This window comes from Myodes glareolus, chromosome 7, assembly GCF_982192425.1.
Source record: "Myodes glareolus chromosome 7, mMyoGla1.1, whole genome shotgun sequence".
NCBI classification, from domain to species: Eukaryota; Metazoa; Chordata; class Mammalia; order Rodentia; family Cricetidae; genus Myodes; species Myodes glareolus.
Genome location: NC_142032.1, coordinates 91819774 through 91841014, shown reverse-complemented (window position 1 = coordinate 91841014; position 21241 = coordinate 91819774). Strand labels below are relative to the sequence as shown.

The window sequence follows — 21241 nt, the reverse complement described above, 5'->3', positions numbered from 1 at the left end:
CAACTCACCAGGAGCAGCTGGAATCTGAAGGATAACCAGGCTGTCATGGGCAAGGTAAAAAGTGGCTTTGAAATTTTATCCACTGCTAGACTGGCTCTGCTATTGGACTCAAAAAAATTCTTATTTATGCACATATATGCCTGCGTGTATGCACACCATGTTTGTGCCTGGCGCCTCCAGAATTGGAGTTACAGACCATCCAGAGCCACCATGTGGGTGCTGGGAACAGACCAGTAGCTTGGTCCTCTGTGAGAGCAGCAAGTGCTTTTAACTGCCGAACCATCTCTTCAGCTTCTGCCATCAGACTTTATTTGGTGCTGTTTTAGGAGATTATACACCTGCCACAGTTTCAAAGTGAAAACAGCCGTGCATTTTCTAATAATCTGTCTAGGTGACTGAGGTTCTTACGGTCAGCCTGTTACATTACTGCGTATGAACCCGAAATAATACACATTTGTACTTGGCTGTGGTGGACAGATATATAGGTGAGAAAACTGTATAGAATTAAATAGCTACACACCGATGTGCATAAGGAGATCTGAAAAATCTGCACCACAATTAGTAGCCCGCTTGTGGTATAATTGTGGCAGACATGGCATGGGAAGAGCTGGGCAGTGAACAAAGAGTGTCTCTGTAATACTTTTTTTTTTTTTTACAACGGCATGGGCGCCTTCAATTCTCTTGACATAAACTTTTAAAAATGCACCAGTGAAAGATATTTTTGCCTTAAAAACGCATTAGTAAATGTTGTTTCTAAGCAAACGCGCCTCAGCGAGTCCTACTTGTTTTCTTGAGTTATGCACACTCCGGGAATCCTCCGGCACAAAACAGGCGCCATTAGTTTGTTCTGAAGCCAGAGCTGAAAGAAGGAAATCCCGGTACGGGAAGGGCGCTCTCCTTTCTGGGAAACTACGGTCTGACTGCAACCAGTCCTAGCTGCCAACAAGTCTGTCCCGGCCACCGTTAACTTTACCCGAGTTTCTGAAGTACTGCAGCGTAGCCCACTCCAAAAACAGAGTTCAAACCGTTTATGATTGATCCTCACTTTCTCCATAAAGGGACGGCATGACTTTTATTGCACCCCGGCAAGATTTTTATTATTTATTTTGTTTAACCGGGTGCACGACTTCTGTAGAGTGCAATTCGCAGCACGAGTGAACTTCACTTCCAGAAAGACAGGGCGGGAGGCAAGCGAGAACTCTGAGATGCTCCAATCCGTAGTCTGCAAAGCCTAGGATTTACGCGAGCACCATGAACTTGGGTAAAGCGAAAGGGCTATGGGAGAAGTGGCGGGCTGGAGAAGTCGCCCGCCCGGGCCTCAGTTTCCAGAAGAGCAATCTTCCCTCCAGCCTGGGAGCAGCGGTGCCCGCGTGCACCAGGAGGGGGGTAAACTGAGGCACAGCAGGTGGAGGCGCGCACACGGGCCTTAGCTGCACCCGGCCACCCCGCCTCACACCGCACAAAGCCTGGAGCGCGCGCCACCCCGCGCGGCCCTCGTCCCCGTGGGCGCCAAGCCCCGCCCCGCGCTCCCCGCCCAACACACATGACGTCACCGCGGCGGCAGGCCCCGCCCCACCCGGGCCCGGCGGCATGACGTCACCGAGGCCCCACCCCTCCGGAGCGAGTTCGGTCCTGGCGTTCATTTCATTCCTGTCCTCATTCCGCACATTCTTCGCATCGCTCGCGCCGCGCCGCGCCGCCCGAGCCGAGCCGAGCCTCCGCGGCCCCGCCGCCCGCCGCGGGCGCCCCCCAGCACTTCGCACACTCGCTTCCAGCCCGCGGGAAGTCCGCGCGCCGGGGCCCGGGCCCGGGGCGGCCGCGGCGGGGCGCAGGCCATGCGCTGACCCCCCAGCGCGCAGCGTCGCCCGAGCGCGGGCAGCTGCCCCGGCGCGCCCTGCCAGTCCCGGGAGCCGGCGAGGCCGGCCTGGGGCGGCCCGGCGCGGGAGCACCGCGGGGAGTATCGGCTGGAGCAGCTCAGGGGCGACGGCCCAGCGTCCCGAAGTTTGCCGCGCCAGCTCGGGCGGCCGAGGTAAGTTGCGCGCGGGGCGGACGCGGGGGCGCGGGCTGCCTAGGCGTCACCGCAATCGGTGCTTTGTGTGCGGCTCCCGGGGCTCTCGGAGGGGAGCGGCCGCTCCGCCCTGCAAGTTGGGCCGCAGCCCCGCGCGGCAACAGGCGGCCCCGCTCCTCTCTTCTGCGCGCCCCTCTCTCCCGCGTTCTTCTCTCCCGCGCTCCTCGCTCCTTGTCCGGGAAGCGCCGAGTTCCGCGCGATCGCGGGTGGGAAGAGCGTCCGGTGCGCAGCCTAGAGCCTGCAGCTCGGCTACTCCCCCGGCGCCCGGCCCCTTCGGGGTCCGCGCCGACCCGGGCTCCTCCTCCCCGGAGATGAAAGAGGGCTCTCTCGCCCTTGCCGCCTCTCCAGCGCTGCCGCCGCAGCCGCCGCCGCTCCAGTGCACATTCAAGTGGAAAATTTTCAGGAGTCAGCAGAAACATTGTGTCCAAAAAAGACTGAGTCGCAGTTACCACCAAACCCGGGAGCCGACTCTCCCTGGAAAACTTCCCTTCGGTAGGAAATACTGGGGGATTTGTTTGTTTATTGGAGGAGAAACGATCCCCAGGAGGGCAAAAAAATCTGGGGACACTTTTAGCCTTTGTTCGCGGCAGCACCACTTGTTTTCAAAGTCCAGAGGCCCGTTTGAAAGAAAGTTCAACTTCTAGGAGTTTTTTTTTAAAAATTTATTTCTTTAAAAAAAAAATCAAAGCTACATTCTAAGTAGTCGAAAACAATGAGGGGTCCACACTTATCTTCTTCTCACGAAAATAAAACCCAGACCACAGTTTTCCTCTCTTTTTAATCGTCTTTCTTTTTAAAGGTTTATTTAAAGTTGAATGGTGTCACCCGTATAAAAATATTTATGAAACAATGAAATACCAGCCACCAGCGTTTCTCAGGAGGCTTGTTAAGTTCTTAGAAGCTGTCTGTGATTTAGAGAAATGCAAATTGATCTCAGTCAGCGCTGGAAACTTACGGACAGATATTCCAGGAATCGGGAGCGTAGAAAGGCCGGGTTTTAAAATAGCTCATTTGAAAGGAGCCGAGGCCCTTGGGGCAAAAAGGTCTGTAAATACGATCAGATTTCAAAATAGTGAAAGGAAAATATTTCAATTCCTACAGATAATGCAAAGTAACAGAACTCAACCTCCTCCCCGCCTTGTGGCCTGGATTCGTTCTGGAAGTTTAGGTGGTCTGGTGGCTTCGGGTGTGCTAAGTACCTGCAGGTGGTTCCCCGGGTGGACAGATCCTTCCCGTTAGGGAGCCGCGATCTACCGGGAGCCAAGGGGTGGCTTGTCTGAGCAAGCCTGAGCTCTTGGGTGGGGGCTAATTTGCCTTGAGACTGGGGCTGGGAATAGTCCTCAGGCAGCACAGACTGTGCCAGCGGCTTCCGCCTTTCAGCCTAGTCTGCGCTTTTTTGTGAATAGCAGGATCTTTGGGCCCAGGCACATCTGAATGCTTATAAGGGTCAGACTTAGATCCAACTTTGGTAAGAATCTTTCCTCTTTAGAAGGAAACAGTAGAGCCAGTTACAGCGCGGCTCCGGAAAGACAAACACGTTTACTTGAACCTTTGTCGATAGCAGGGTTTTGAATTGTTGGTGATTTTAGGGGAAAGGCTTATTTTTCTAATCTCCGTATTTCCATAAATGGTCACAAGATATTTTTGTGTAGTATTTCTTTGGATGTGTAACTGTGCTGCACTCTCAGGTTTCAGGTTTTCAACAGTTTTACAATTCTTTTATTTGTTGTTGGTATAAAAAAATGAACTGATAAGCTGTCTCCGTTACTGGGTCTTGCTGATGTCCTCAGTAAAACCATTTTATTTTCAGTTTAATGGCGAGTATTGTTTAAGCTGCAGACTTAGGGAAATATTAGAATACTTTTCATTTTTTTTTAAACAAGTTGAAACAAAGCCAGAGAAACAGTTTGCCTTTACAAAAGAGTTAAAAAACGGGGGGGGGGGGAGGCTAGAATCTTTGTGTGAGTTCCTCCTTCCTAGGGTTCTTTATACACTCTGGACACACTCTGTGATTATTGGAAGTTTTGCACAAGCAAAGGCCAGGACTTATGTATATAGTTAGTGACCTTTAATCTGAAGCAGGCAGACATCCTAGCATAGTTCCTGACCCAGGCTGCAGGAACTCTGAATGAGTAACTCTCGCTTGTTTTGTGGTACAGTGTGCGCTTCCCCGCATTGTGAAAGGGTGGGAGCGGGCTTTCAAGGGTCACCTGGTGGGGAGTCAGCTTTCTGTCCCTCCTGCTTTCTCTCCCCCCATTTACTGTATACAGCTGGAATCAGATGTTCACATACTCACTTTGGGTGCTGGCATCTTCTGATTAGGGAAGAAGGCAGAAAAGAAAAAAAAATGAGTTCATTAGTGCATAACCAGTTTTGATTTTAGTTGGTTCTGATATACGCAGACAGAGATCTAAGAAGGCGTATCTTCATGGGACTATCTGGGGAGGAATATCCTTGTAGTCACTGGTCCGGGCTGCGTTTGGCATCATACTGTCTGTGGACAAGTATGTAACAAGAGCAGTTGAGAGACGGGAGACCCCAAACATGAGACAGGCCATTAGCACCACCAGGGAGTTGCCTGCTTTGGAAATGGATAGATCCCCTCTGCCCCTAATCCGTGGCGATTGTTCGAGAAGAGCCTGGACATCTGTAGGATTGTTTTCCTCTTTAATCTCATGTGTTATGGGTTAATTGTGAGCGTAATTCTACTGCTGGCAAATGGAAATTGTGATGGTGTCTTATCACTGCGGAGGTCGGCACAGATAACTGTGTATGATCCGGTGGGCCTAAAAATAATGACCCTAGCCACGCAGAAAAATTAGAGCTCTCACTTTGAAGCTACCATTTTTGATGCTTGATTCTGTTCTCCAGTAAAGGGAATATGAAAGCAGAAAAAAGTATACATGTGTATTTCTGAGTTAGAGTTGTGCCGAATCTGTTGAGTGATAAAACTCTGAGTAGAGTCTGACCCCCAGCCCCCAGAGGTTTAAGAAATACTGACTAAAACAAGTGCTCACCCAGTTTTCTCCCCTAAGCCGCAAGAAGACATTGTTTTTGTTAATCAAGGCAGGCCCAGCTTCTCTTTCAGAATTCAGTGCCTGGAATTGTAGGCTGCTTATGCGCTACATCTGACTGAACTCAGCACGAAAAATACATTGTTGCTCCACCCTCATAGGTTAACCTAGGATGTGCTTGGCTGTCTGGGCATTGGTGATGGCTGCCACCATGTTTTGTATGGTTTTCCTGTTTCCTTTTTTTCCTATATATGTTTCCACCATGTTTTCCTATTGCCTTTTCTTAGCCGTAGTGCCTGTAACTCATCTCTTTTGAAGTTGGGACCTAAGTCATGTAGTATGGATATGCTTTGATTCATATTCATCAAGGTACAGGATCAAATTGGGTCTGTCCTTAGCGGCGTCACACTAATCTAGACCCCGTTGTGTGGCAGCTGTTATGCCTCTCTGAACAGGGTATTCCACCCTTCTGGCTTCCAGGGCATAGTGTGTAATGCTGGAATATTTTGTTTCTCCGTTTTTTTGGACGGTTTTTGTTTAGTTTCAAAGCTGTGAACCTAGTTGCCAGTCCTTCGAGGCTCTTTTTTATGGGCTTCCTTAGTGCTGTCCCATGTTTGAACTTGAGGTTGAAATGTGATCATTTCTTCAGAAATCTTCAGTCTTTGCAGTGGGGCAGAGTAGGAGAATTTTGAAATGTGCATTTTCTTTTTTTACTTGGTCCAAGTGAATGGTAAGTCTTGGTTTTGCAGGGCAAGGATTGAGTCAGTGTTTCCCATGGGGTGGGCTTCTCTCAGTTCCCAAGGTCCCATTTTGTTCACTTATGTAGTTGGGTGTCTCAGGGTGGTTTACACACACACACACACACACACACACACACACACACACACACACGTCTCTCTTCTGATTGGATAATGGGATGGCTCTTTAGAGAAGCTGTCTTTTCAGTTTCGTGACAGCCTAAGGGAGGGCTCTGCACCCCACCACCCCTATTCCAAGCTGATATTTGTTCTGGTGCTTTCTACCTCCTTTCCATATTCACCCTAGTCTTCAGGGCTCTGTCCTGTGATTTCATTAGCTTTTTTTTTTCTCATTCTGAAGCTGATTCTATGCAGCTGATTTTCAGCCTACTGTATAGTGGAGGATGATCCGGAACTCATGATCCTCCTGCTTCTTTTGTGCAAATTCTGGATTACAGGCTGGGTCGGTTTATAGCCTTGCTTGGGACCAGACCCCGGGCCTCATGCATGATAGGGAACCCATGTAACAACTGAGCCTTATTGTCAACCCTGTATTAACTTTTTTTTAATTGGGAAAGATGGTGTTGGAAAATGAGCTTAGACTTAAATGTGGACTAATTCACTGAGATTAAGCATCCGCCTCTGCAGGGGGACGTTCTGGAGACCCAGGATCTGGCGGGTTGAGATGCACAGGCAGAGGACTAGCTCTGAGAGAACCCGGCAGCACTGATCGGTCCTGAAAAACTGCTGCTCATGGCGGGAAATGCTAATTATGTGAGAACGCACTGAACTTATATTCTCTGGAATGAACTTTTTGAAAAAAAATACATCACTGTACCGCCTTTTAAAAAAATATAGGCACAGCATTCTAATTATCATAATTCAGTTCAGCTTTGCTCTTGGATGGAGTTCAAGTGTAATCTCAATTTAACTTGGAAGTTTTTTTTTTTTTTTAAATCTGAGAATGTTTTAGAAAATTTGAGAAGTTCATCCAAGACTGTTGTCGACTTAGGTGTGGGGATGGCGGTGGGCAGACAAAACCAGTGTTCACTTTGTAGTAGTTCTGCTGTGGGTGTTGAGGGGGAGCCTTCTGCCTCCATTTTTGCTTTCAGTCACCTCGGGGACTGTCACCTGATGCTACAGCTGCAGCGTTCTCACTGCAAACCAGTGTCTTTTCTCTAATAGATAGTCAATTAGATAAATGAATATTTTATGATCTTCTGCAAAGACAGGAAAATCTCTAGGAAAATAGGAAAGACACATGAATTCGTTTGACAAAAGACCCGGTCAGTCTTTCATGCCCAGCCTTTGGAAGGCAATACCTGTTTGCCTTCACACCATGACTTCCTGATGGCTTTGACAGCATCCATCCCAGGGCCCCATAGCCTACAATTTTTCTATGACCTTGTTATCTTTTTCAAAGAAAATGAAGTTAATGAAGAAAGGACAACTTAGATGCCCTGAATCCTGTTGCTGAAGTGCAGAGAACCTGCAAAAACCAAATGACTTCATTTGCTCTGGCTCCGAAGAACTGAATTCACTTCCATAGTGGTGGAATAAAGGGAGCTAAGCGTTTTAAATAGCCACTCCCCAGGCCCGCCTGGCCCAAGTGTTGGTTTTTTTTTTTTTTAGAAAAGCGCATTGTCTGCTCCTGGCTAGCTGGGCGCCTGCCTGCTCACCCTCCCCCCACCAGCCCTGTTCCAGTTCTGAAGTTGACATCTGCTTTTCTTGTTCACCTGCTCTGTCCCCACTCACAAGTGCTCATACAATGCACACACGTGCATTCTGCAGGTAGCCCTGGTGTCTGACATGAAGTGTGTGCGGCATGTGTTTCAAGTCCCCACAAGGGGAAACACAAAGCTAATGGCACAAAATGAAATGTAAACACCATAGCGGCCGACATGCCTCTGCTGCTGGGCTCCTGTCCCACAACAGTGCTTTCTGGGCAGGCGAGCCTATTGTTGTGGCAGCAACAGGCAGCAGAAGTTGGGGCACCATATGGCCCGTGAGGGCCTCAGATAAGCTGTCTAGTGAGTCAGCTTATCAATAGCACTTTGATACGCCTTATTTTCAGATCACCCATCACCTGGCCTGGCGTGTGCTTGGGTATGATTCCAAAACCATTGTGAGCCCATGTTTCCACTGCAAGGATCTTGCTCAGTCCTTTACCCACCCCCCACCACCTCCTCATCTCGGAGCCTCTCGGAGACAGTGGTGGTGAAAGTCAGCTCCCATCAGCTAGAGGGACGCTGGTGCCACCCTAAAGTCCTCAGGTGTTGCCGTCAATGGACTGGCAGAGAGCAAGCAGGCTGTCAGTACTCATTTCATATTGGCGGAGCCCAGAGGTCCCCTCATTCAGAGTTGGCTTTTGTTTTAAGTTCCGAGGAGATAACACTGCTGCTGTTTCTAGTCTGATAAGAGGGTTCTGCTCGATATCCAGAAGACCTCCTTAATTTTCTTTCACCTTCATCACGGAGTGCAAAAATGATTGACGTGTGTGTCTGGAAGGGCCGCCTGTGATTTGGAGGCAGGAAATGACTGCTTTTCGTACCCAGGAATTGTTAAGAAATGCTTCTAGAATATCACTCAGGTGTCCAGTAAAAGCTGATTCCAAGTTACACATGCCTGAGAAGCCAGGGTGAGACCCTTTCCCCATCACCTCCACCTGTATGGGTACACCCACCCTTCAGAACTCTCGCCCATTTTCACATTTTGCCATTTGTGTTTGTAACTAAGGTCATGAAGACCTGTTTAGTAGCTGATTCACGGTGCTTGCGTCTTCATGCCCAGGTCAGCCTCTAATCCTGCCTATATCATTAACACCAGCCATAGAGACTGAAGGGCTGGGCCTCTCATTGCTCTCTGATTCTAAACCTGTCTGAAAATGTCTGCTCATGGGAGGGAACTGTGTTCTATTTGTTTCTCTTTTTATCCTCTGATGAAGTCAGGGGAAGTGGTTTCTCAGTTATCTGTGAGACTGCGTGTGTCTAGGAATTTAGAGGAATCTTCACGGAATTAAAAAAGTGTGCACAAACCTTTTAAAAGCTATTTATTAGTATAGATTGTGTGTGTGCCACATTTTTGTACAAAAGAAGCAATGAAACAGTCTGGACCATCCTCTCTGTGTCTGCCATCACCAACTCCCTGGAGAGCCCTGTAGTTGTTTGCAGATGTGAGTCCCAGGGCTGCAAGAGCAGATTTCTGCTCTGACTGCTGAGGTTCTGCTGTTTGAGCAGGGAAGACCCTAGAGCCCCTCCTGTACGCTGGAGCACTGAGGGGTCAGGAGGGTGAGAGCCCAACAGCAGTCTGAATCAGACTCACGGGAACCACGATGCTCAGCTTTCGGTCCTCATGCGCCCTCCGCGTTCATCTTGGACACTTGGGCCTTCTCCTGATCTTTGTAGGACTGCTGCTTGCCCCTGTGCCAGTGACAGCAACTTGGTGATTAGGAAAAGGCAGCCAGCGAGCAGTCTCCAGGCCCTTCCAAGACAGACGTGCACAGAGAGGTTGTGACAAGTCAGTGGGGAAGGTAGGTGTATCGGATTTCCTGAGTTCTAAAGGGCAAATATTTATTTTATTATTTTCACTTTTGTGGTGCTAAACATCACACACACTCCCACACACTCACTTTTTCTCTCTCTTCTCTCTCTCTCTTTCACACACACACACTCCCACTAAGTTACGTCCCCAGCCCAGGAGGTGTTTTTACTCTCTATTTTTTCTCTCATCTATCTCAGGTTGGCCTCGACTCACTCTGTAACCCGAGGATGACTTTGAACTGACTGTCTTGTATCCATTTCCTGAGTGATGGGAAAATGGGCTCGTGTCACCTGGTTTGTGTGGTGCTGGCAATGGAATCCCAGACAGGCAGGCCCTCTACCAGCTGAGCCTTGCCTCTCCTCTCCAGTGTTTTGGTGCTTGCATGTGTGGGAATGGGACAATCGTGGCAAGCCTGGTCTTCCATGTGACTACCGATGTTCTTCAGAGCCTGGAGACTCCGTGCAGTCTGCGTGAGACAAGTCACAGAGGCAGTAGTGAGCCCACCTAAGAAAGTCACATTCCTTGGGGTGAGACTGTGTGGAAAAGTGTGGACCTTGATCGTTCTGGGCAGTCTTGGCCACTATGACCTTGAGCAGATTATTTTTTGACCTTGGGTTTTGGTATCTTCATTTAGAAGTTTCCTCCTCTTATCCCCTCCCTTTTTTTTTTAGGTCAGGATTCCCCCCCTCCCCCCCAGTGTTTCTCTGTGTAGTCTTGACTGTCCTGGAACTAACACTGTAGACCAGCTGGACTCGAACTCAGAGATCTGCCTGCCTCTGCCTCCCAAGTGCTGGGATTAAAGGTGTGTTGCCACTCTGCAGGGTCCTTTTATATAGCCCAGTTTGGCCTGAAATTCATGATCCTTCTGCCCCAGCCTCTGCAATGCTTAGGGTTACAAACCAGTACCACCGTTACTGGTGTCTGTCTGCATGCCAGTCTGTAAATCTGAGCCAAGGCCCATTGTACACTGCACACTGTACACTGCACACTGTACGCTGCAGTGTAAAGTGGGTGCTTCGGGCATGGTGACTCACTGCAGACCGGACTTCTTAGGGATGGCCTGGGGGTCAGCCTGCAGGGTGGCTTTGGAGAGTAGCCAAGGCTGAAGTTGTTCCTCAGAAAACCAGGATCTCATCCAGGCGAGGCTGAAGCAGCCCTGCATCTCTACCCTCATACCCAGGAACCATGCTTCTCTGTGCAGTGAGTGGGGGGACCCCTCAGTAAATATAAATACACAACAGTTGAAGTTCCCTTTGCCATGTGGTAATAAAGAATTAAATGAGAATTCTTCATAAATAGGTAATTTATATTTGTCTGAAAGAAAAGCCTTTTTGAGACTTCCCATCCTGATATTGAGCTTGGCGAATTTAAGTTCTTTTCTTTTCCAAGGGAGAGAGCGCTAAGGGCTTGGACCTGCCTGGAATCTCCTGGGGTTCTGAGAGCCCCTTGGGTGGCAGGGAGAGACACTGATCATGCCTAACTTACATTGTCCCCTTTGTAATTTTAGTTTTTCAGACAGGGTTTCACTAGTATAGCTGTGGCTGATCTGGAACTCACTATGTCGACCAGGCTAGCCTCAATGTCAAACTCTGCCTCCCCGCATCTGATCCTCTTGAAACTGCTTAAGGCAGGCTGCCTTCCGTTTCCTCACCTGAAAGATGGACTGAGGCATTGGAGTGTGATGGTTCCACACCACAGAGTGGCTGCTCTTAGCTCCCTGGCCCTGTGCACCCAAAGACTGCAGACTGTCCTGCTGGTCTCTGTTCCAGGAGGCTTCCCTTTTCTGGGCTTTCATGTACATTTCACATGGTAATTCGGGTCCTGTGGGAGCTGGGCGCAGCCTTTTTCTCTCTTGCTATTTGCATATTCAGGAGGACAGGGCGCTTGTTAGCCTAAGTGAATGTCTAATTCAAGGAATCCTGGACAAGTGAGCTGACTCCTTGGAAGTCAGATTGCCTGTTGTTTTTTCCTTCTTTTGAATTCTTTCACACACGTGGGTCTTTTTTTTTTTTTTTTTTTTAAGTCAGCTGCTCCTAACTGGTCCTGCTCTGCTCAGATTCTCAGTACACTTCAGGGTGTGTCATTGACCCTGAGTTTTTAAGGCCACTCTGGCTGAACAGTCTGAGCAGTTAAAGCTCGCTCTGTGGGAGTCTGAGCCAGGGACCACCTGCATTTTATCGACTTCCTTTCCTTATCTCCTCGGAAGCCATGCGTGGAAGGGTGTGCTACTCCGTCAGGCTTCCCAGTCTGAAAACGTTGAAACTGGGCATGTTTCAGGGTGGAGGGCGGTGGTGCTGGACCACAGTTCTTGCAGGCGGGCAGACTGACTGGGCAGCAAGACTTCAAGCTCGACACCGTCTCCACCCCAGCGGCTCTCCAGAAAGCTAGTGTGCTGTGTACGTTCAGAGTGTAAAGTTTTACAATGTGTGAGCTGTGTTTTCAAAGTCGTGGGCCCAGGATCTGGTCACTGAACTGACTGGCGTCTGTTGTACCCCCGCCACGTCTCATGAATTTTGTGGTGGTTCAAGCGATTAATAATATTTAGACCTAATGAAAGAAGCTTATATCGGTTTGCCGGGTTTAGTGAGGGGACAGGAGGAACCAGAGAGGGACTCACAGGGGTATTTCCAATGAAGCATATTGGGTGGAATGTAGTCCAGTGGTAGAGCCCTGACCTAGTATGTACAAGAACCTGGGTTCATTTTAGCAGAATCTGAGTCCTGTGGGTCAGATCTCTGTGGATTCAAGGCCAGTCAGCGCTGTGTGAGACTCCATCTAAAAAGCATGGGAAATCTTTCACCTCCTACATTCTAGTAATGTTACTGGCCCCTGAATGACGAATGCACTTTGTAGTTACTGATTACATTTATTTACATGTTTATGTATTTGAGGGTCTTGTGTAGTCAAGGTTAGCATCAGACAAAGGACAACCTTGAGCTTCTGACCCTCCTGCTTCCCCCTAGAGTGCTGAGATCTAACCCAGGGAATTGTGCTTACTGGGCAAGCAAGCCCTCCACCGACTGCTCTGAAACTTGAAGGCATCTAATGAAATGACATCATTTAGGATCAAGTAGATAAAGTCACCTCTGGAAGGCACGTGGGCTACTTGCCCATCACGTCCCGTATGTAAATTGATGTAAGGCAAGGAGGGAGGAGCCTAAGTCATTTTAATCGGCAGCCCAATTTTCAGCCTCTGCTCTGCCTCTGAGATCCGAACGTTCACGGGGCCTTTCCTACCCTGGCGTCCTTCGGTCACACCCCGATTGTCTTCCTCAGCACTGTGACCACTGTTTATAGCTTCTGACGCTTCTGCTCAGTGTGGCTTGCCTTGGCAACCCTGTCTCACTCTCAGAATGTCCCAGTTCATAACATGTGGTGGATGGCATTTCTAATAAGGGATTGTCTGATTCCGTGTTTAGTGGGCAGAAAGGAGGGTGTCTGGGCAGGAGGCCTGTGTGGCCTTTGGTGTTTAGCTTTGTGGTCTTGTGGAGAAGGAGCAAAGGTCCTTAGACTTCCGGTGCCTCCCTCGCTCTTTAGGAAGACCGCGCTGGCGTGTCCCCCTCCTCCCTACTGGTGGGGGGGAGAAGGTAGTAGATATCACTCAATCCTAGCAGGTCTTTTTTTTTAAAATTTTTTAATGATTTATTTAACTTTATTTTATGTGCATTGGTGTGAAGGCATCAGATCTCGTGGAACTGCATTTTCAGACAGTTGTGAGCTGCCATATGGGTGCTGGGAATTGAACCCGTGTCCTCTGGAAGAGCAGTCAGTGCTCTTAACCGCTGAACCATCTCTCCAGCCCCTAGCAGGTCTTTTTTGATTGTTTTTAAGACAGGGTCTCACTGTGTAGTTGCTGGGGTACCTGAGATGAGTCCTGGAGTCCGCCAAGTCCACACCGCCCCTTTAAAGCCAGTTCACCCCCTTGACCTTTTAAGTTGTGGTAATTCCTGGGCTTCCCAGCAGGAATTTGGGCAGGTAGGGGAGGCGTTCTTAAATACCAGTCATTTAAATGTAAAAGCTCCGTTTGTAGGAGAAGCTCAGAGAGGTTTAGTAAGCTTCCTTAGGTCACACAGCCAGTTCTTAGATATGCATGCTAACGAAGGATTTAGGATTAACTTGGCTGTCAGGTTTTATTGTGGAATTTGAATGAGTTAAGATAGGCTGTTGTGGAAACAAAGAGACTTCTCTGTTAATGATTTTGCCTTGAAAAGGGGGCGGTGAACAATACTTTATCTCTGGCAGTTCTATTTTCTCTATCTTGAGCGCTGAGATCTTAAAGCAGTTGGGTGTGGCCCAGGGGAGCTTTCCATTTGTCTGGCGGGGAAAGAGCAAAGGTCTGCTCCGGCTTTAGTCAGTGAGGACCTGAGACTGGCCATTGGAAGTGGAAGTGGGGGGGGGGGGGGTTGGGGAGGTGGGTGGGAACAGTGTGTGTGTGGGGATCTGTCTGCTGCCTGTGGTTTGTGGAGGGGGTAGGAGCAAGTATGGCTGGGGAGCTGGGGACTTCTCTGCCCTGCCTGGAAGTCAGAATAAGTTAGCCCCTCAGTCCCCTGAAGGCTTCTTTATGCAAATGATCCTGCTAGGCTGGCACTCCTTGCCCTGGGTGACTTTGATTTCATTCCTCGATGGATTCCACCACCCCCCTTTTCCACCAGGCCTTCACCGGCTTTCCAGAGGCTGAAGTTTGTGATGGGGTTGAGAATAGGATGGTATTTGTCTTTGACACCTTGGTTGTAGAGAGAGAGACAGAGACAGAGAGAGACAGAGAGAAAAGTTTGCAGCTGTTTTCTCCCTAGGTGATGGTTGGGGTCGGTTGGGGGTCCCTGTTTGCAAGCTGTAGGTTCTTGTCTTTTCCTCCATTACCGCCCCACCCCCTCTCCAATACCTTTCTAGATGCTTCAGTTGGAATCTTTGATGTGACTGGCTCACTGTTGTACTCAGTGCGAATTGACCTAGCAGAGTGCCTTTGCAGGCCCAGCGAGTTCCAGGCCCGGTCTGCGAGTGACAGCGTGACCCGTGCCAGGCACAGTTCCGTCCCCTGAAAAGTGGGGAAGGAAATAGTGTTCGTGGGTGTGAAACCTGTGAGAACACAGCCAGCCCTCAGGAAGCTTCCAGAGCATCCCTCCAGCCTTGCAGAAGCCTCCCCCCCCCACCCAATCCAGCTAGATGGAGCCTCTTTGTCTCCTTTGGGGGAAGGGTAGGTTTCAGGCTTCTCAGCTCTCCTCTTTGCTGGACTTCCTGCTCTGGCCCCACCCCCTTACCCTTTCTTCTTCCTTCCCTGTCTCTTTCCCCCTTTTTAGACAATTATGTTGCTGTTTGTATAGACGAGCCTCAAGTTTACATCCTCTTGCCTCCATCTCCTGAAATCTGGGATTGCAGATTGCACACACGCGCGCGCGCGCGCACACACACACACACACACACACAGCACAACGGGAGACAGATACACTTGGGAGGGAGAGAGGCAGGGACACACACACCCTCATGGAGACACACCCATGGAGATAGACACACCACACACTCTCTTCTCACCAAAAATGGCCATGGGGAAAACATCTCTCCCTCCTCCTACTGTCCTGGAGTTCTTGGCTTAGAGATCACAGCACTCAAAGTGTTTTTGCAAAGACAACTAACTCATCCTGATTTTCATCAGCCGCCGCACTGGAGAGTTTGGCTTCCCTCATCTGACTAATGTTTGACCCCAGCAGCCTTCTTGATTCTGAGGAAGGCTGTTGCTTACCTGTGGCACAGACATAGTCATGGACTTCTGGCTTATTTCAGGGATTGGCATGGTGCCTCCTACACAATGTGATTGTCATTAGGACTGTGGTCACCATCACCCTGGAGCTGAGGGCTGCCCTTCCCTTCTGCTGTCAGACTTTCCTGTTTCTGTTCTGTTTTAGATTTTCAGACTTTGTGTCATGAGAAAGTGCAGCCTAGCACAGGGCTGGGAGCCCTCGAAGAGCCATTTGCGCTCAGCAGCTGCCTCTCTTTACCCCTCTCCTCTAACCCTGTCCTGAAGCACTTCTGGATGCCGTACTGGTCCATCTCTAAAGTCTCAGTGTGTCTTCATACAGTGATTGGGTTTGGGGTGGGGTGGGTGGGGCTGGAGAGATGGCTGTGAAGTTAAGAGTGCTTGCTTGTGCTCTCTGCAGAGGACTAGAGTTCTGTCCCCAGTACCCCTTTCTGGTTTATAATTCCAGTTCTAGGGGATCCTATGCCCTCTTCTGGCCTCTGCAGGCACCTGCACTCAGGTACGTATCTCCCCCCACCATAACAGGCACAGACACTTGCACACACACAGACACATTTAAAAAGCCATCTTAAACCCCACCATCATAGCATCACAATCATGCTGGCACCTTAATAATTGCTTAGCATCGCTGCTCCTCAGAGCTCCGTGATTGCCTCAGAAATGTTTTCTCTAGTTTGGTTGTTCAAATCAGGGTCCAAGCAAGACTGACAGGTTAGGCTTGGTTGCTGTTTCTTAAAACTCTCCAGGTTGGGGAGATGCCTGGGTGGGTAAAGTGCTTGCCACACAAGCACCAGGACCTGAGTTCTGCTCGTTAGAAGCTACATACGGTCGGTCGGAGGAGGCAGCACCAGTGTCTGTAAAGCCAGCCTTCCCACAGCAATGTGAGAGGTGGAGACAGGTAGCCCGGAGCACATTGGTGAGCAAGGCCTCTGCCTCAAACAAGGGAGAAGGTAAGGATCTTCCAACCCTTGAGCTCCCTCCATGACACATATGTGTTTGTACTTACACATACACTGTGTGTGTGTGTGTGTGTGTGTGTGTAAGAGAGAGGGAGGAAGCGGGAAGCGGGGAGGACAGGCGGGAGGGCATCCCAGTGTTTTTCTCATTGTTGGTTCCATCTGGATTTTGCAGCTGAACCACACAGCACAGTTTGTCATGCGCTCAGCTCCCTGCTGTATTTCAGTAACTGAGTGGAGGCCTAGAAGCTCTTGAACCTCGAGTTTGATCTATTTCCTGTTGGTTTAATTTTTTTTTTTTAATGTATGTCTGTGTGCTCGCGTGTGTACCGGGTATGTGTCCATGAGTGCTGGTGCCCAAGGGAGACCGGAGGCCTTGGTTCTTTTGGAGCTGGAGTTACAGGTGGTTGTGGGATGTCCCAGCCCCCAGTTATTTATTTATTTATTTTTGACATGCACAAAATGTCTGCTCTGCCTCACAATGAGAACATGATTGGTTATGTTTGCTGCCTCTCTCTGGTGTTTGATTTTTTGCAAATGGATACTCAATATCCCTACTCCATTGCCTGTATTTCAGTTACTTTTCCTTTCTTAGAATACTATTACAAAGATACTTTGCCAACTGTTTGTTTAACTTTGCCTTCCAATTTGTTAAAAGGAGAGCAGTGTCCCCACCAACTCCATACCTTGCTTAGGCAGTGTCTACCAGTCAGCTATACCCCGCTATTTGTTGCTGTTGTTTTGTGATTTTTTTTTTTCTACTCGTAGATTTTAGTTTCCAGATGTGTTTGAAGCCCTTCTTGTTCCTCATCCATGCTCACTGCTGGTCAGCAGTGGTGGCTTTCATTGCCTCCCGTATCTTTGGGGACCCTATGCTTCCTCGATGTTTCGTCTCTTGTGCATTCTGCATTTGTGTCCCTCCTGTAGGAAGTATTTCGATGTCGCACTCGCTAGGTCTCTGAGATGCCATGGTCCAGTTTGGAAGTGGACCCCACTTACAGTACCTACTCCTTGATTCGTTTTAAAGAATACTTGGTGTACATTCCCTTGCTTGGTTCCTTTGGGTCTCGTTTGACACTTCCACGTATCTGCTGGTTTTCTTGTTTATCCTTAAGAAAAACTCTGGTCAGGTGCAATGGCATGTGTTTATAATCCTAGCACTTGGAAGACTGAGGCAGGAGGATAGCCATGAGACCTACCTGGGTTTATAGTAAGACCCCAGCCCCACCAAACACACCCCAAATTGAAGACAAACCTGCGCTTTTGCTGTGGTTCATGGTTTGTTGCCTTCCCCATATTTCCCTGTTAGGTGTCTCACCGCCTGTCTACCTAATCAAGCACAGGAGCATGCCTGGTGATTGCACCCTGCATACTGCAGACTTTGTTTAAAGAATCTGCTGGGACCATTTGCATAGATGTGTTCAGTACATACTGGATTAAGTGTTGTAAGTCTTCTGTTGAAAGTGTTTAAACGTAGAATATGTTTAATGTTTTAGTCACTTAAAGAATCTATTACAAATTTATTATTTCTATAGGTTAAAAAAGAGCTGACTTTGTAGTTCCTGGCAGATCTCTGTGGGGCACAGCGATTGCTTTACCTTCGGGGGATGTGTGCCCTGTATGTCAAAAATGAGTGTTTTTCGTCTAACAAGCCTGCTACTGAATTTATTTTTAGTTATTCCTGCCTTTGCGTCTTGGAAATTCATGCCCATGTTGGTACATCACTTAGCAAAAAGAGGTGGGTTGTGGGGAGAAGGCTCATTTTTTAAAAATACCAGCCGTACTCTCTTTAGAAGTTCAGTTGGCGTTTGGGCTTTCAGCTAAGCGGATACTTTCTTGTTTTGTTGGCAAAACAAAGCCATGCGCCGCGCAGCACAGCCTAGAAACAGTTTGAGTGAAGAATTCCAAATGACTGTTGTCCTGACTCCCCTGAGCTGACCTCCTGGCCCGGGGAATCACGGTACACATTATTGTTCCCCACACCGCCCCTGTGCTGTGAGTGCAGTATTGTGGGGTTAGTCTCCACTCTGCTCCATGTGTGCCTGAAAAGGGTGCAGAATCTTGTAATTCACAAGCAGGCCTCTGAGCCTAGAGGAAGACTGGCTTCACAAAGAGGATTTTCCTGACTGTCCTGTGCTCCCCAGCACAGTGGAAGCTTCAGGAGGCAGTGCTAAAAGCTGTCAAGAGAGAACTCTGGATGGGAGCCACTGATGTCGGTAAATCTGATGGAGGAGCCCTGCTGACTAGCGCCTGCCAGCCCCCGAGTCAATTCTCCACGCTCCGCTCCCCTTCCCCCACCCCAGCCTGTACTCTTGTTTTCCTTTCCTCCCTGCCCCTTTACCTCTCTCTCTGCCACCCAGCTTGTATTTAAATCTGTACGCGCTTGTGAAGACCACTCTTGAAACTTGCACTGTGTCTCTTGTCCTGTGTTGGCGTTGAGGGAGGGGACTCCAGGATCCATGGGTTATTTGGGCATGGAACTGAGACTCCCCCTCCCTTCCCCCCAGACTTCTCTGTGATGAATAAACTCATGAAGATCTTTACGAAGCATCCAGAAGTGTAAGGTCCCTGCACTGTAACGCACAACTTTACAGTTGATCCTTTGACAGTTCCATACATCTATAATGTATTTTGATCATACACACCCTCCTTTTATTTTTTTATTTATTTAGATTAGGGATACTTGCATGAGTGCAGGAGGTGGGGTGCTGTTTGTTTTTTTTTGCAGAATGTTGCTCATAAGTTCTGGACTGTATGTTTGCTTGTGTGTGTGTGCATGGGTGTATGTGTACCTCTCTGTGTGCACATATGTGCCTGTGTGTGCAGAAGGGAAAGTGAAGTCTGGTCAGCATGAGTGGTACTAAAATTGGTGATCTTTCTGCATGCACAGAGAAGTCTTTGCTCATTGGGCAGCTCGTCTCCAGGTCTCTCTCTGTTCCACCCAGCCATGTGCTTCTGCTCATCTTGGGTTTATGGAATCTCAACCCCACATGGGCCCGAATTAAAATATTGCTATGCTAAATCTATTTTTACACCTAGAGGAATGATATCTGAAAATAACCCTATCCCACCTGTTACCCCCCTTTGGGGAAGTTGGGCTGTTGTCAAGGCACACCCCATGGATTAAACTCTGGTCACCGTTTGCCATGTGATGTCCTTCATTTTCCCTGTCGTCTCTGCCTAAGGAGCAGTAATCTGGTGTCCTGTTTATTTTGCCCTGAGTAGTCATTTGTACTGTAAGAGTGGAGTGTGCCTTCAGGTTGGTTTTGAAGTTCCCCAGTCTTAGGGTCAGAAACGTATTATAGGCAGTATCTTATCCATGAATCATGGGATGAGTCAGTTCCTGAAACCACTACAAGCCTCATAGTTCTTGGCTACAAGTAAAAGGAGGAAATCCAGGCTTCAACGACTTCCTTTCTCAGTCCCAGCCCGGGCTGGAGTGGTGGGGAGGTTCCGCTGCCTGCATGGGTGTCTGAGGAACAAAGGCTCTCAAGTCAGTTTGCTGAAACTGTTCATAATTTGTGGTCTCACTCGGAATCTCGGGCTGTCTTGGCACTCCGTGATTTGCTGTAGAGCCCTGCACAGCCCAGCCCAAAAGGCACAGGCTGAGTCCCTAAAATTGCTGCTGCACACTCAAGACACATGGTGCCAGGGAGTCTTCAGACCTGAGGGCTTGGGAGCAGAGTTCTTTTGTTTATTCCCCTTGTGCCGAGAGAGAGGCCGATGAGCACAGACACATAGACACAGAACAGAGGAGAGGGAGCGAGACAAACACTCTCCCTATGCACGAGCAGACACAGACACACAGACAGCCTCTCTCTCTCTCTCTCTCTCTCTCTCTCTACACACACACACACACACACACACACACACACACACACACCACACCACACCACACCACACCACACATGTGTTCTGGGCAAAGTGGGGGGAGAGGGAGAGGGAGGGAGGTGGCGTTGGGTAGGTCAACAGACTTTTTGCCCAAGCTCTGGCTGGTGTCCTGGTTTTTCCTGCAGTCCACTTCCTAAACGCACGGTCTTTTGTGTGTTGGTTTCCTTTTTCAGCGGTCCAGCCAGTCTTCCATTTGTTTCTGGCTAAACCGAACTGTTTTTGTGAACTATCTTGAAGGAGTTAGGGAGAGACATGAAGTGGTTGTCCCCCGGCAAATGCCTTGGCACCGCTGCTGCTGCTGCTGCTGCTGCGACTTGCATTTCTTTTCCTTTCTCTGCAGCTTCCCTCTGCACAGCCAGTGTGGGTGCCAGGCAGGGACTCACTGTTGCTTTGTGTGTTAGCGTGCTAGGACTTTAGTGTGCTAGGACTTTCTCCAACTTCGGCAGGCCTTTGAATGAAGAGCTTGCCTTTTTCATCTTTCTCCTCTGATAATTGGTGTTGGTTACAGATTTTGATTTAAAAAAAAAAAATGGGCCTGAAGGAGAGCCCATTTAGTCTCCTTGCTAAAGGTTTTTATGGAGTAGTCTGTCCTTGGAAATTCTGATTGGATTCTAAAATTAGTGTGGGTCAGCAGGCCAGTAAAAGCCACTGGGAAAGGAAAAAAAAGCCTGAGACGCGGAGCATCTCTGGGGGACTCTTTCCAGCTCACCCCCTGCAGCCGCTTTGGAAGGCCAGACGCTCTTTAAGTCCTTAGAAAGGATCAAAAAAAACAAAACAAAACAAAACCAAAAAACTTCCAAAGTTTACCTGGATTTTTATTTTATTTTACTTTTGGTGCTGAGGACCGGAACCCAGGACTTCCAGTTTAGCACGCAGCCTGGCAGAGGGCCACTTTATGTGTATCTGTCACTTGTGTTTTGGGTGTATAGGTAATTTTTGTCCAGAGTGAAGGATTCCGATGGGCGTTGTGAAAGACGGGCTTATTTGATCTTAGAGGTTCCAGATAGCAGCCTGGCATGTGACCCCCCCACTTCATGTGGAAACCATTAAGAAAATCTGACTAACAGTAGAGGGGCTTTCCCCTCAGGTTGCTTGGGTACTGAACTGAGATCCAGTCTGTTGTTGTTACTACTATTGTTTTGGCACTGACCAAAAAAATGCCCGTCTTTTTTATGTAGATTCAAGGCTGATGTTAGAGACCAAATCTTTGTATTGCTTACTGTCTGAAGACCTAGTTTTTCAGTGGACCAGGAATTGATTCATTAATTAAAATCAATTTAAAT

General features: G+C 48.7%; 1 protein-coding gene across 7 annotated transcripts in view; it reads left to right on the top strand.

The window, feature by feature from the left end:
• Positions 1–1902: 1902 nt before the first annotated feature.
• Positions 1903–21241, top strand: part of Tead1 (TEA domain transcription factor 1) — a 229963-nt gene continuing 210624 nt past the window's right edge. For 2 of the 7 annotated variants that reach the window (XM_087908553.1, XM_087908551.1), the window contains exons 1-2: positions 9228–9348; positions 9557–9886. In XM_087908553.1, coding sequence (XP_087764679.1) covers positions 9794–9886 — 93 coding nt within the window. In that variant the 5' untranslated portion in view covers positions 9228–9348; positions 9557–9793. Of the gene's footprint in view, positions 2030–2542; positions 2561–9224; positions 9349–9556; positions 9887–21241 lie in introns of those variants that run through there. The other 5 variants (XM_087908550.1, XM_087908552.1, XM_087908556.1 and 2 more) reach the window with 5 other exon arrangements.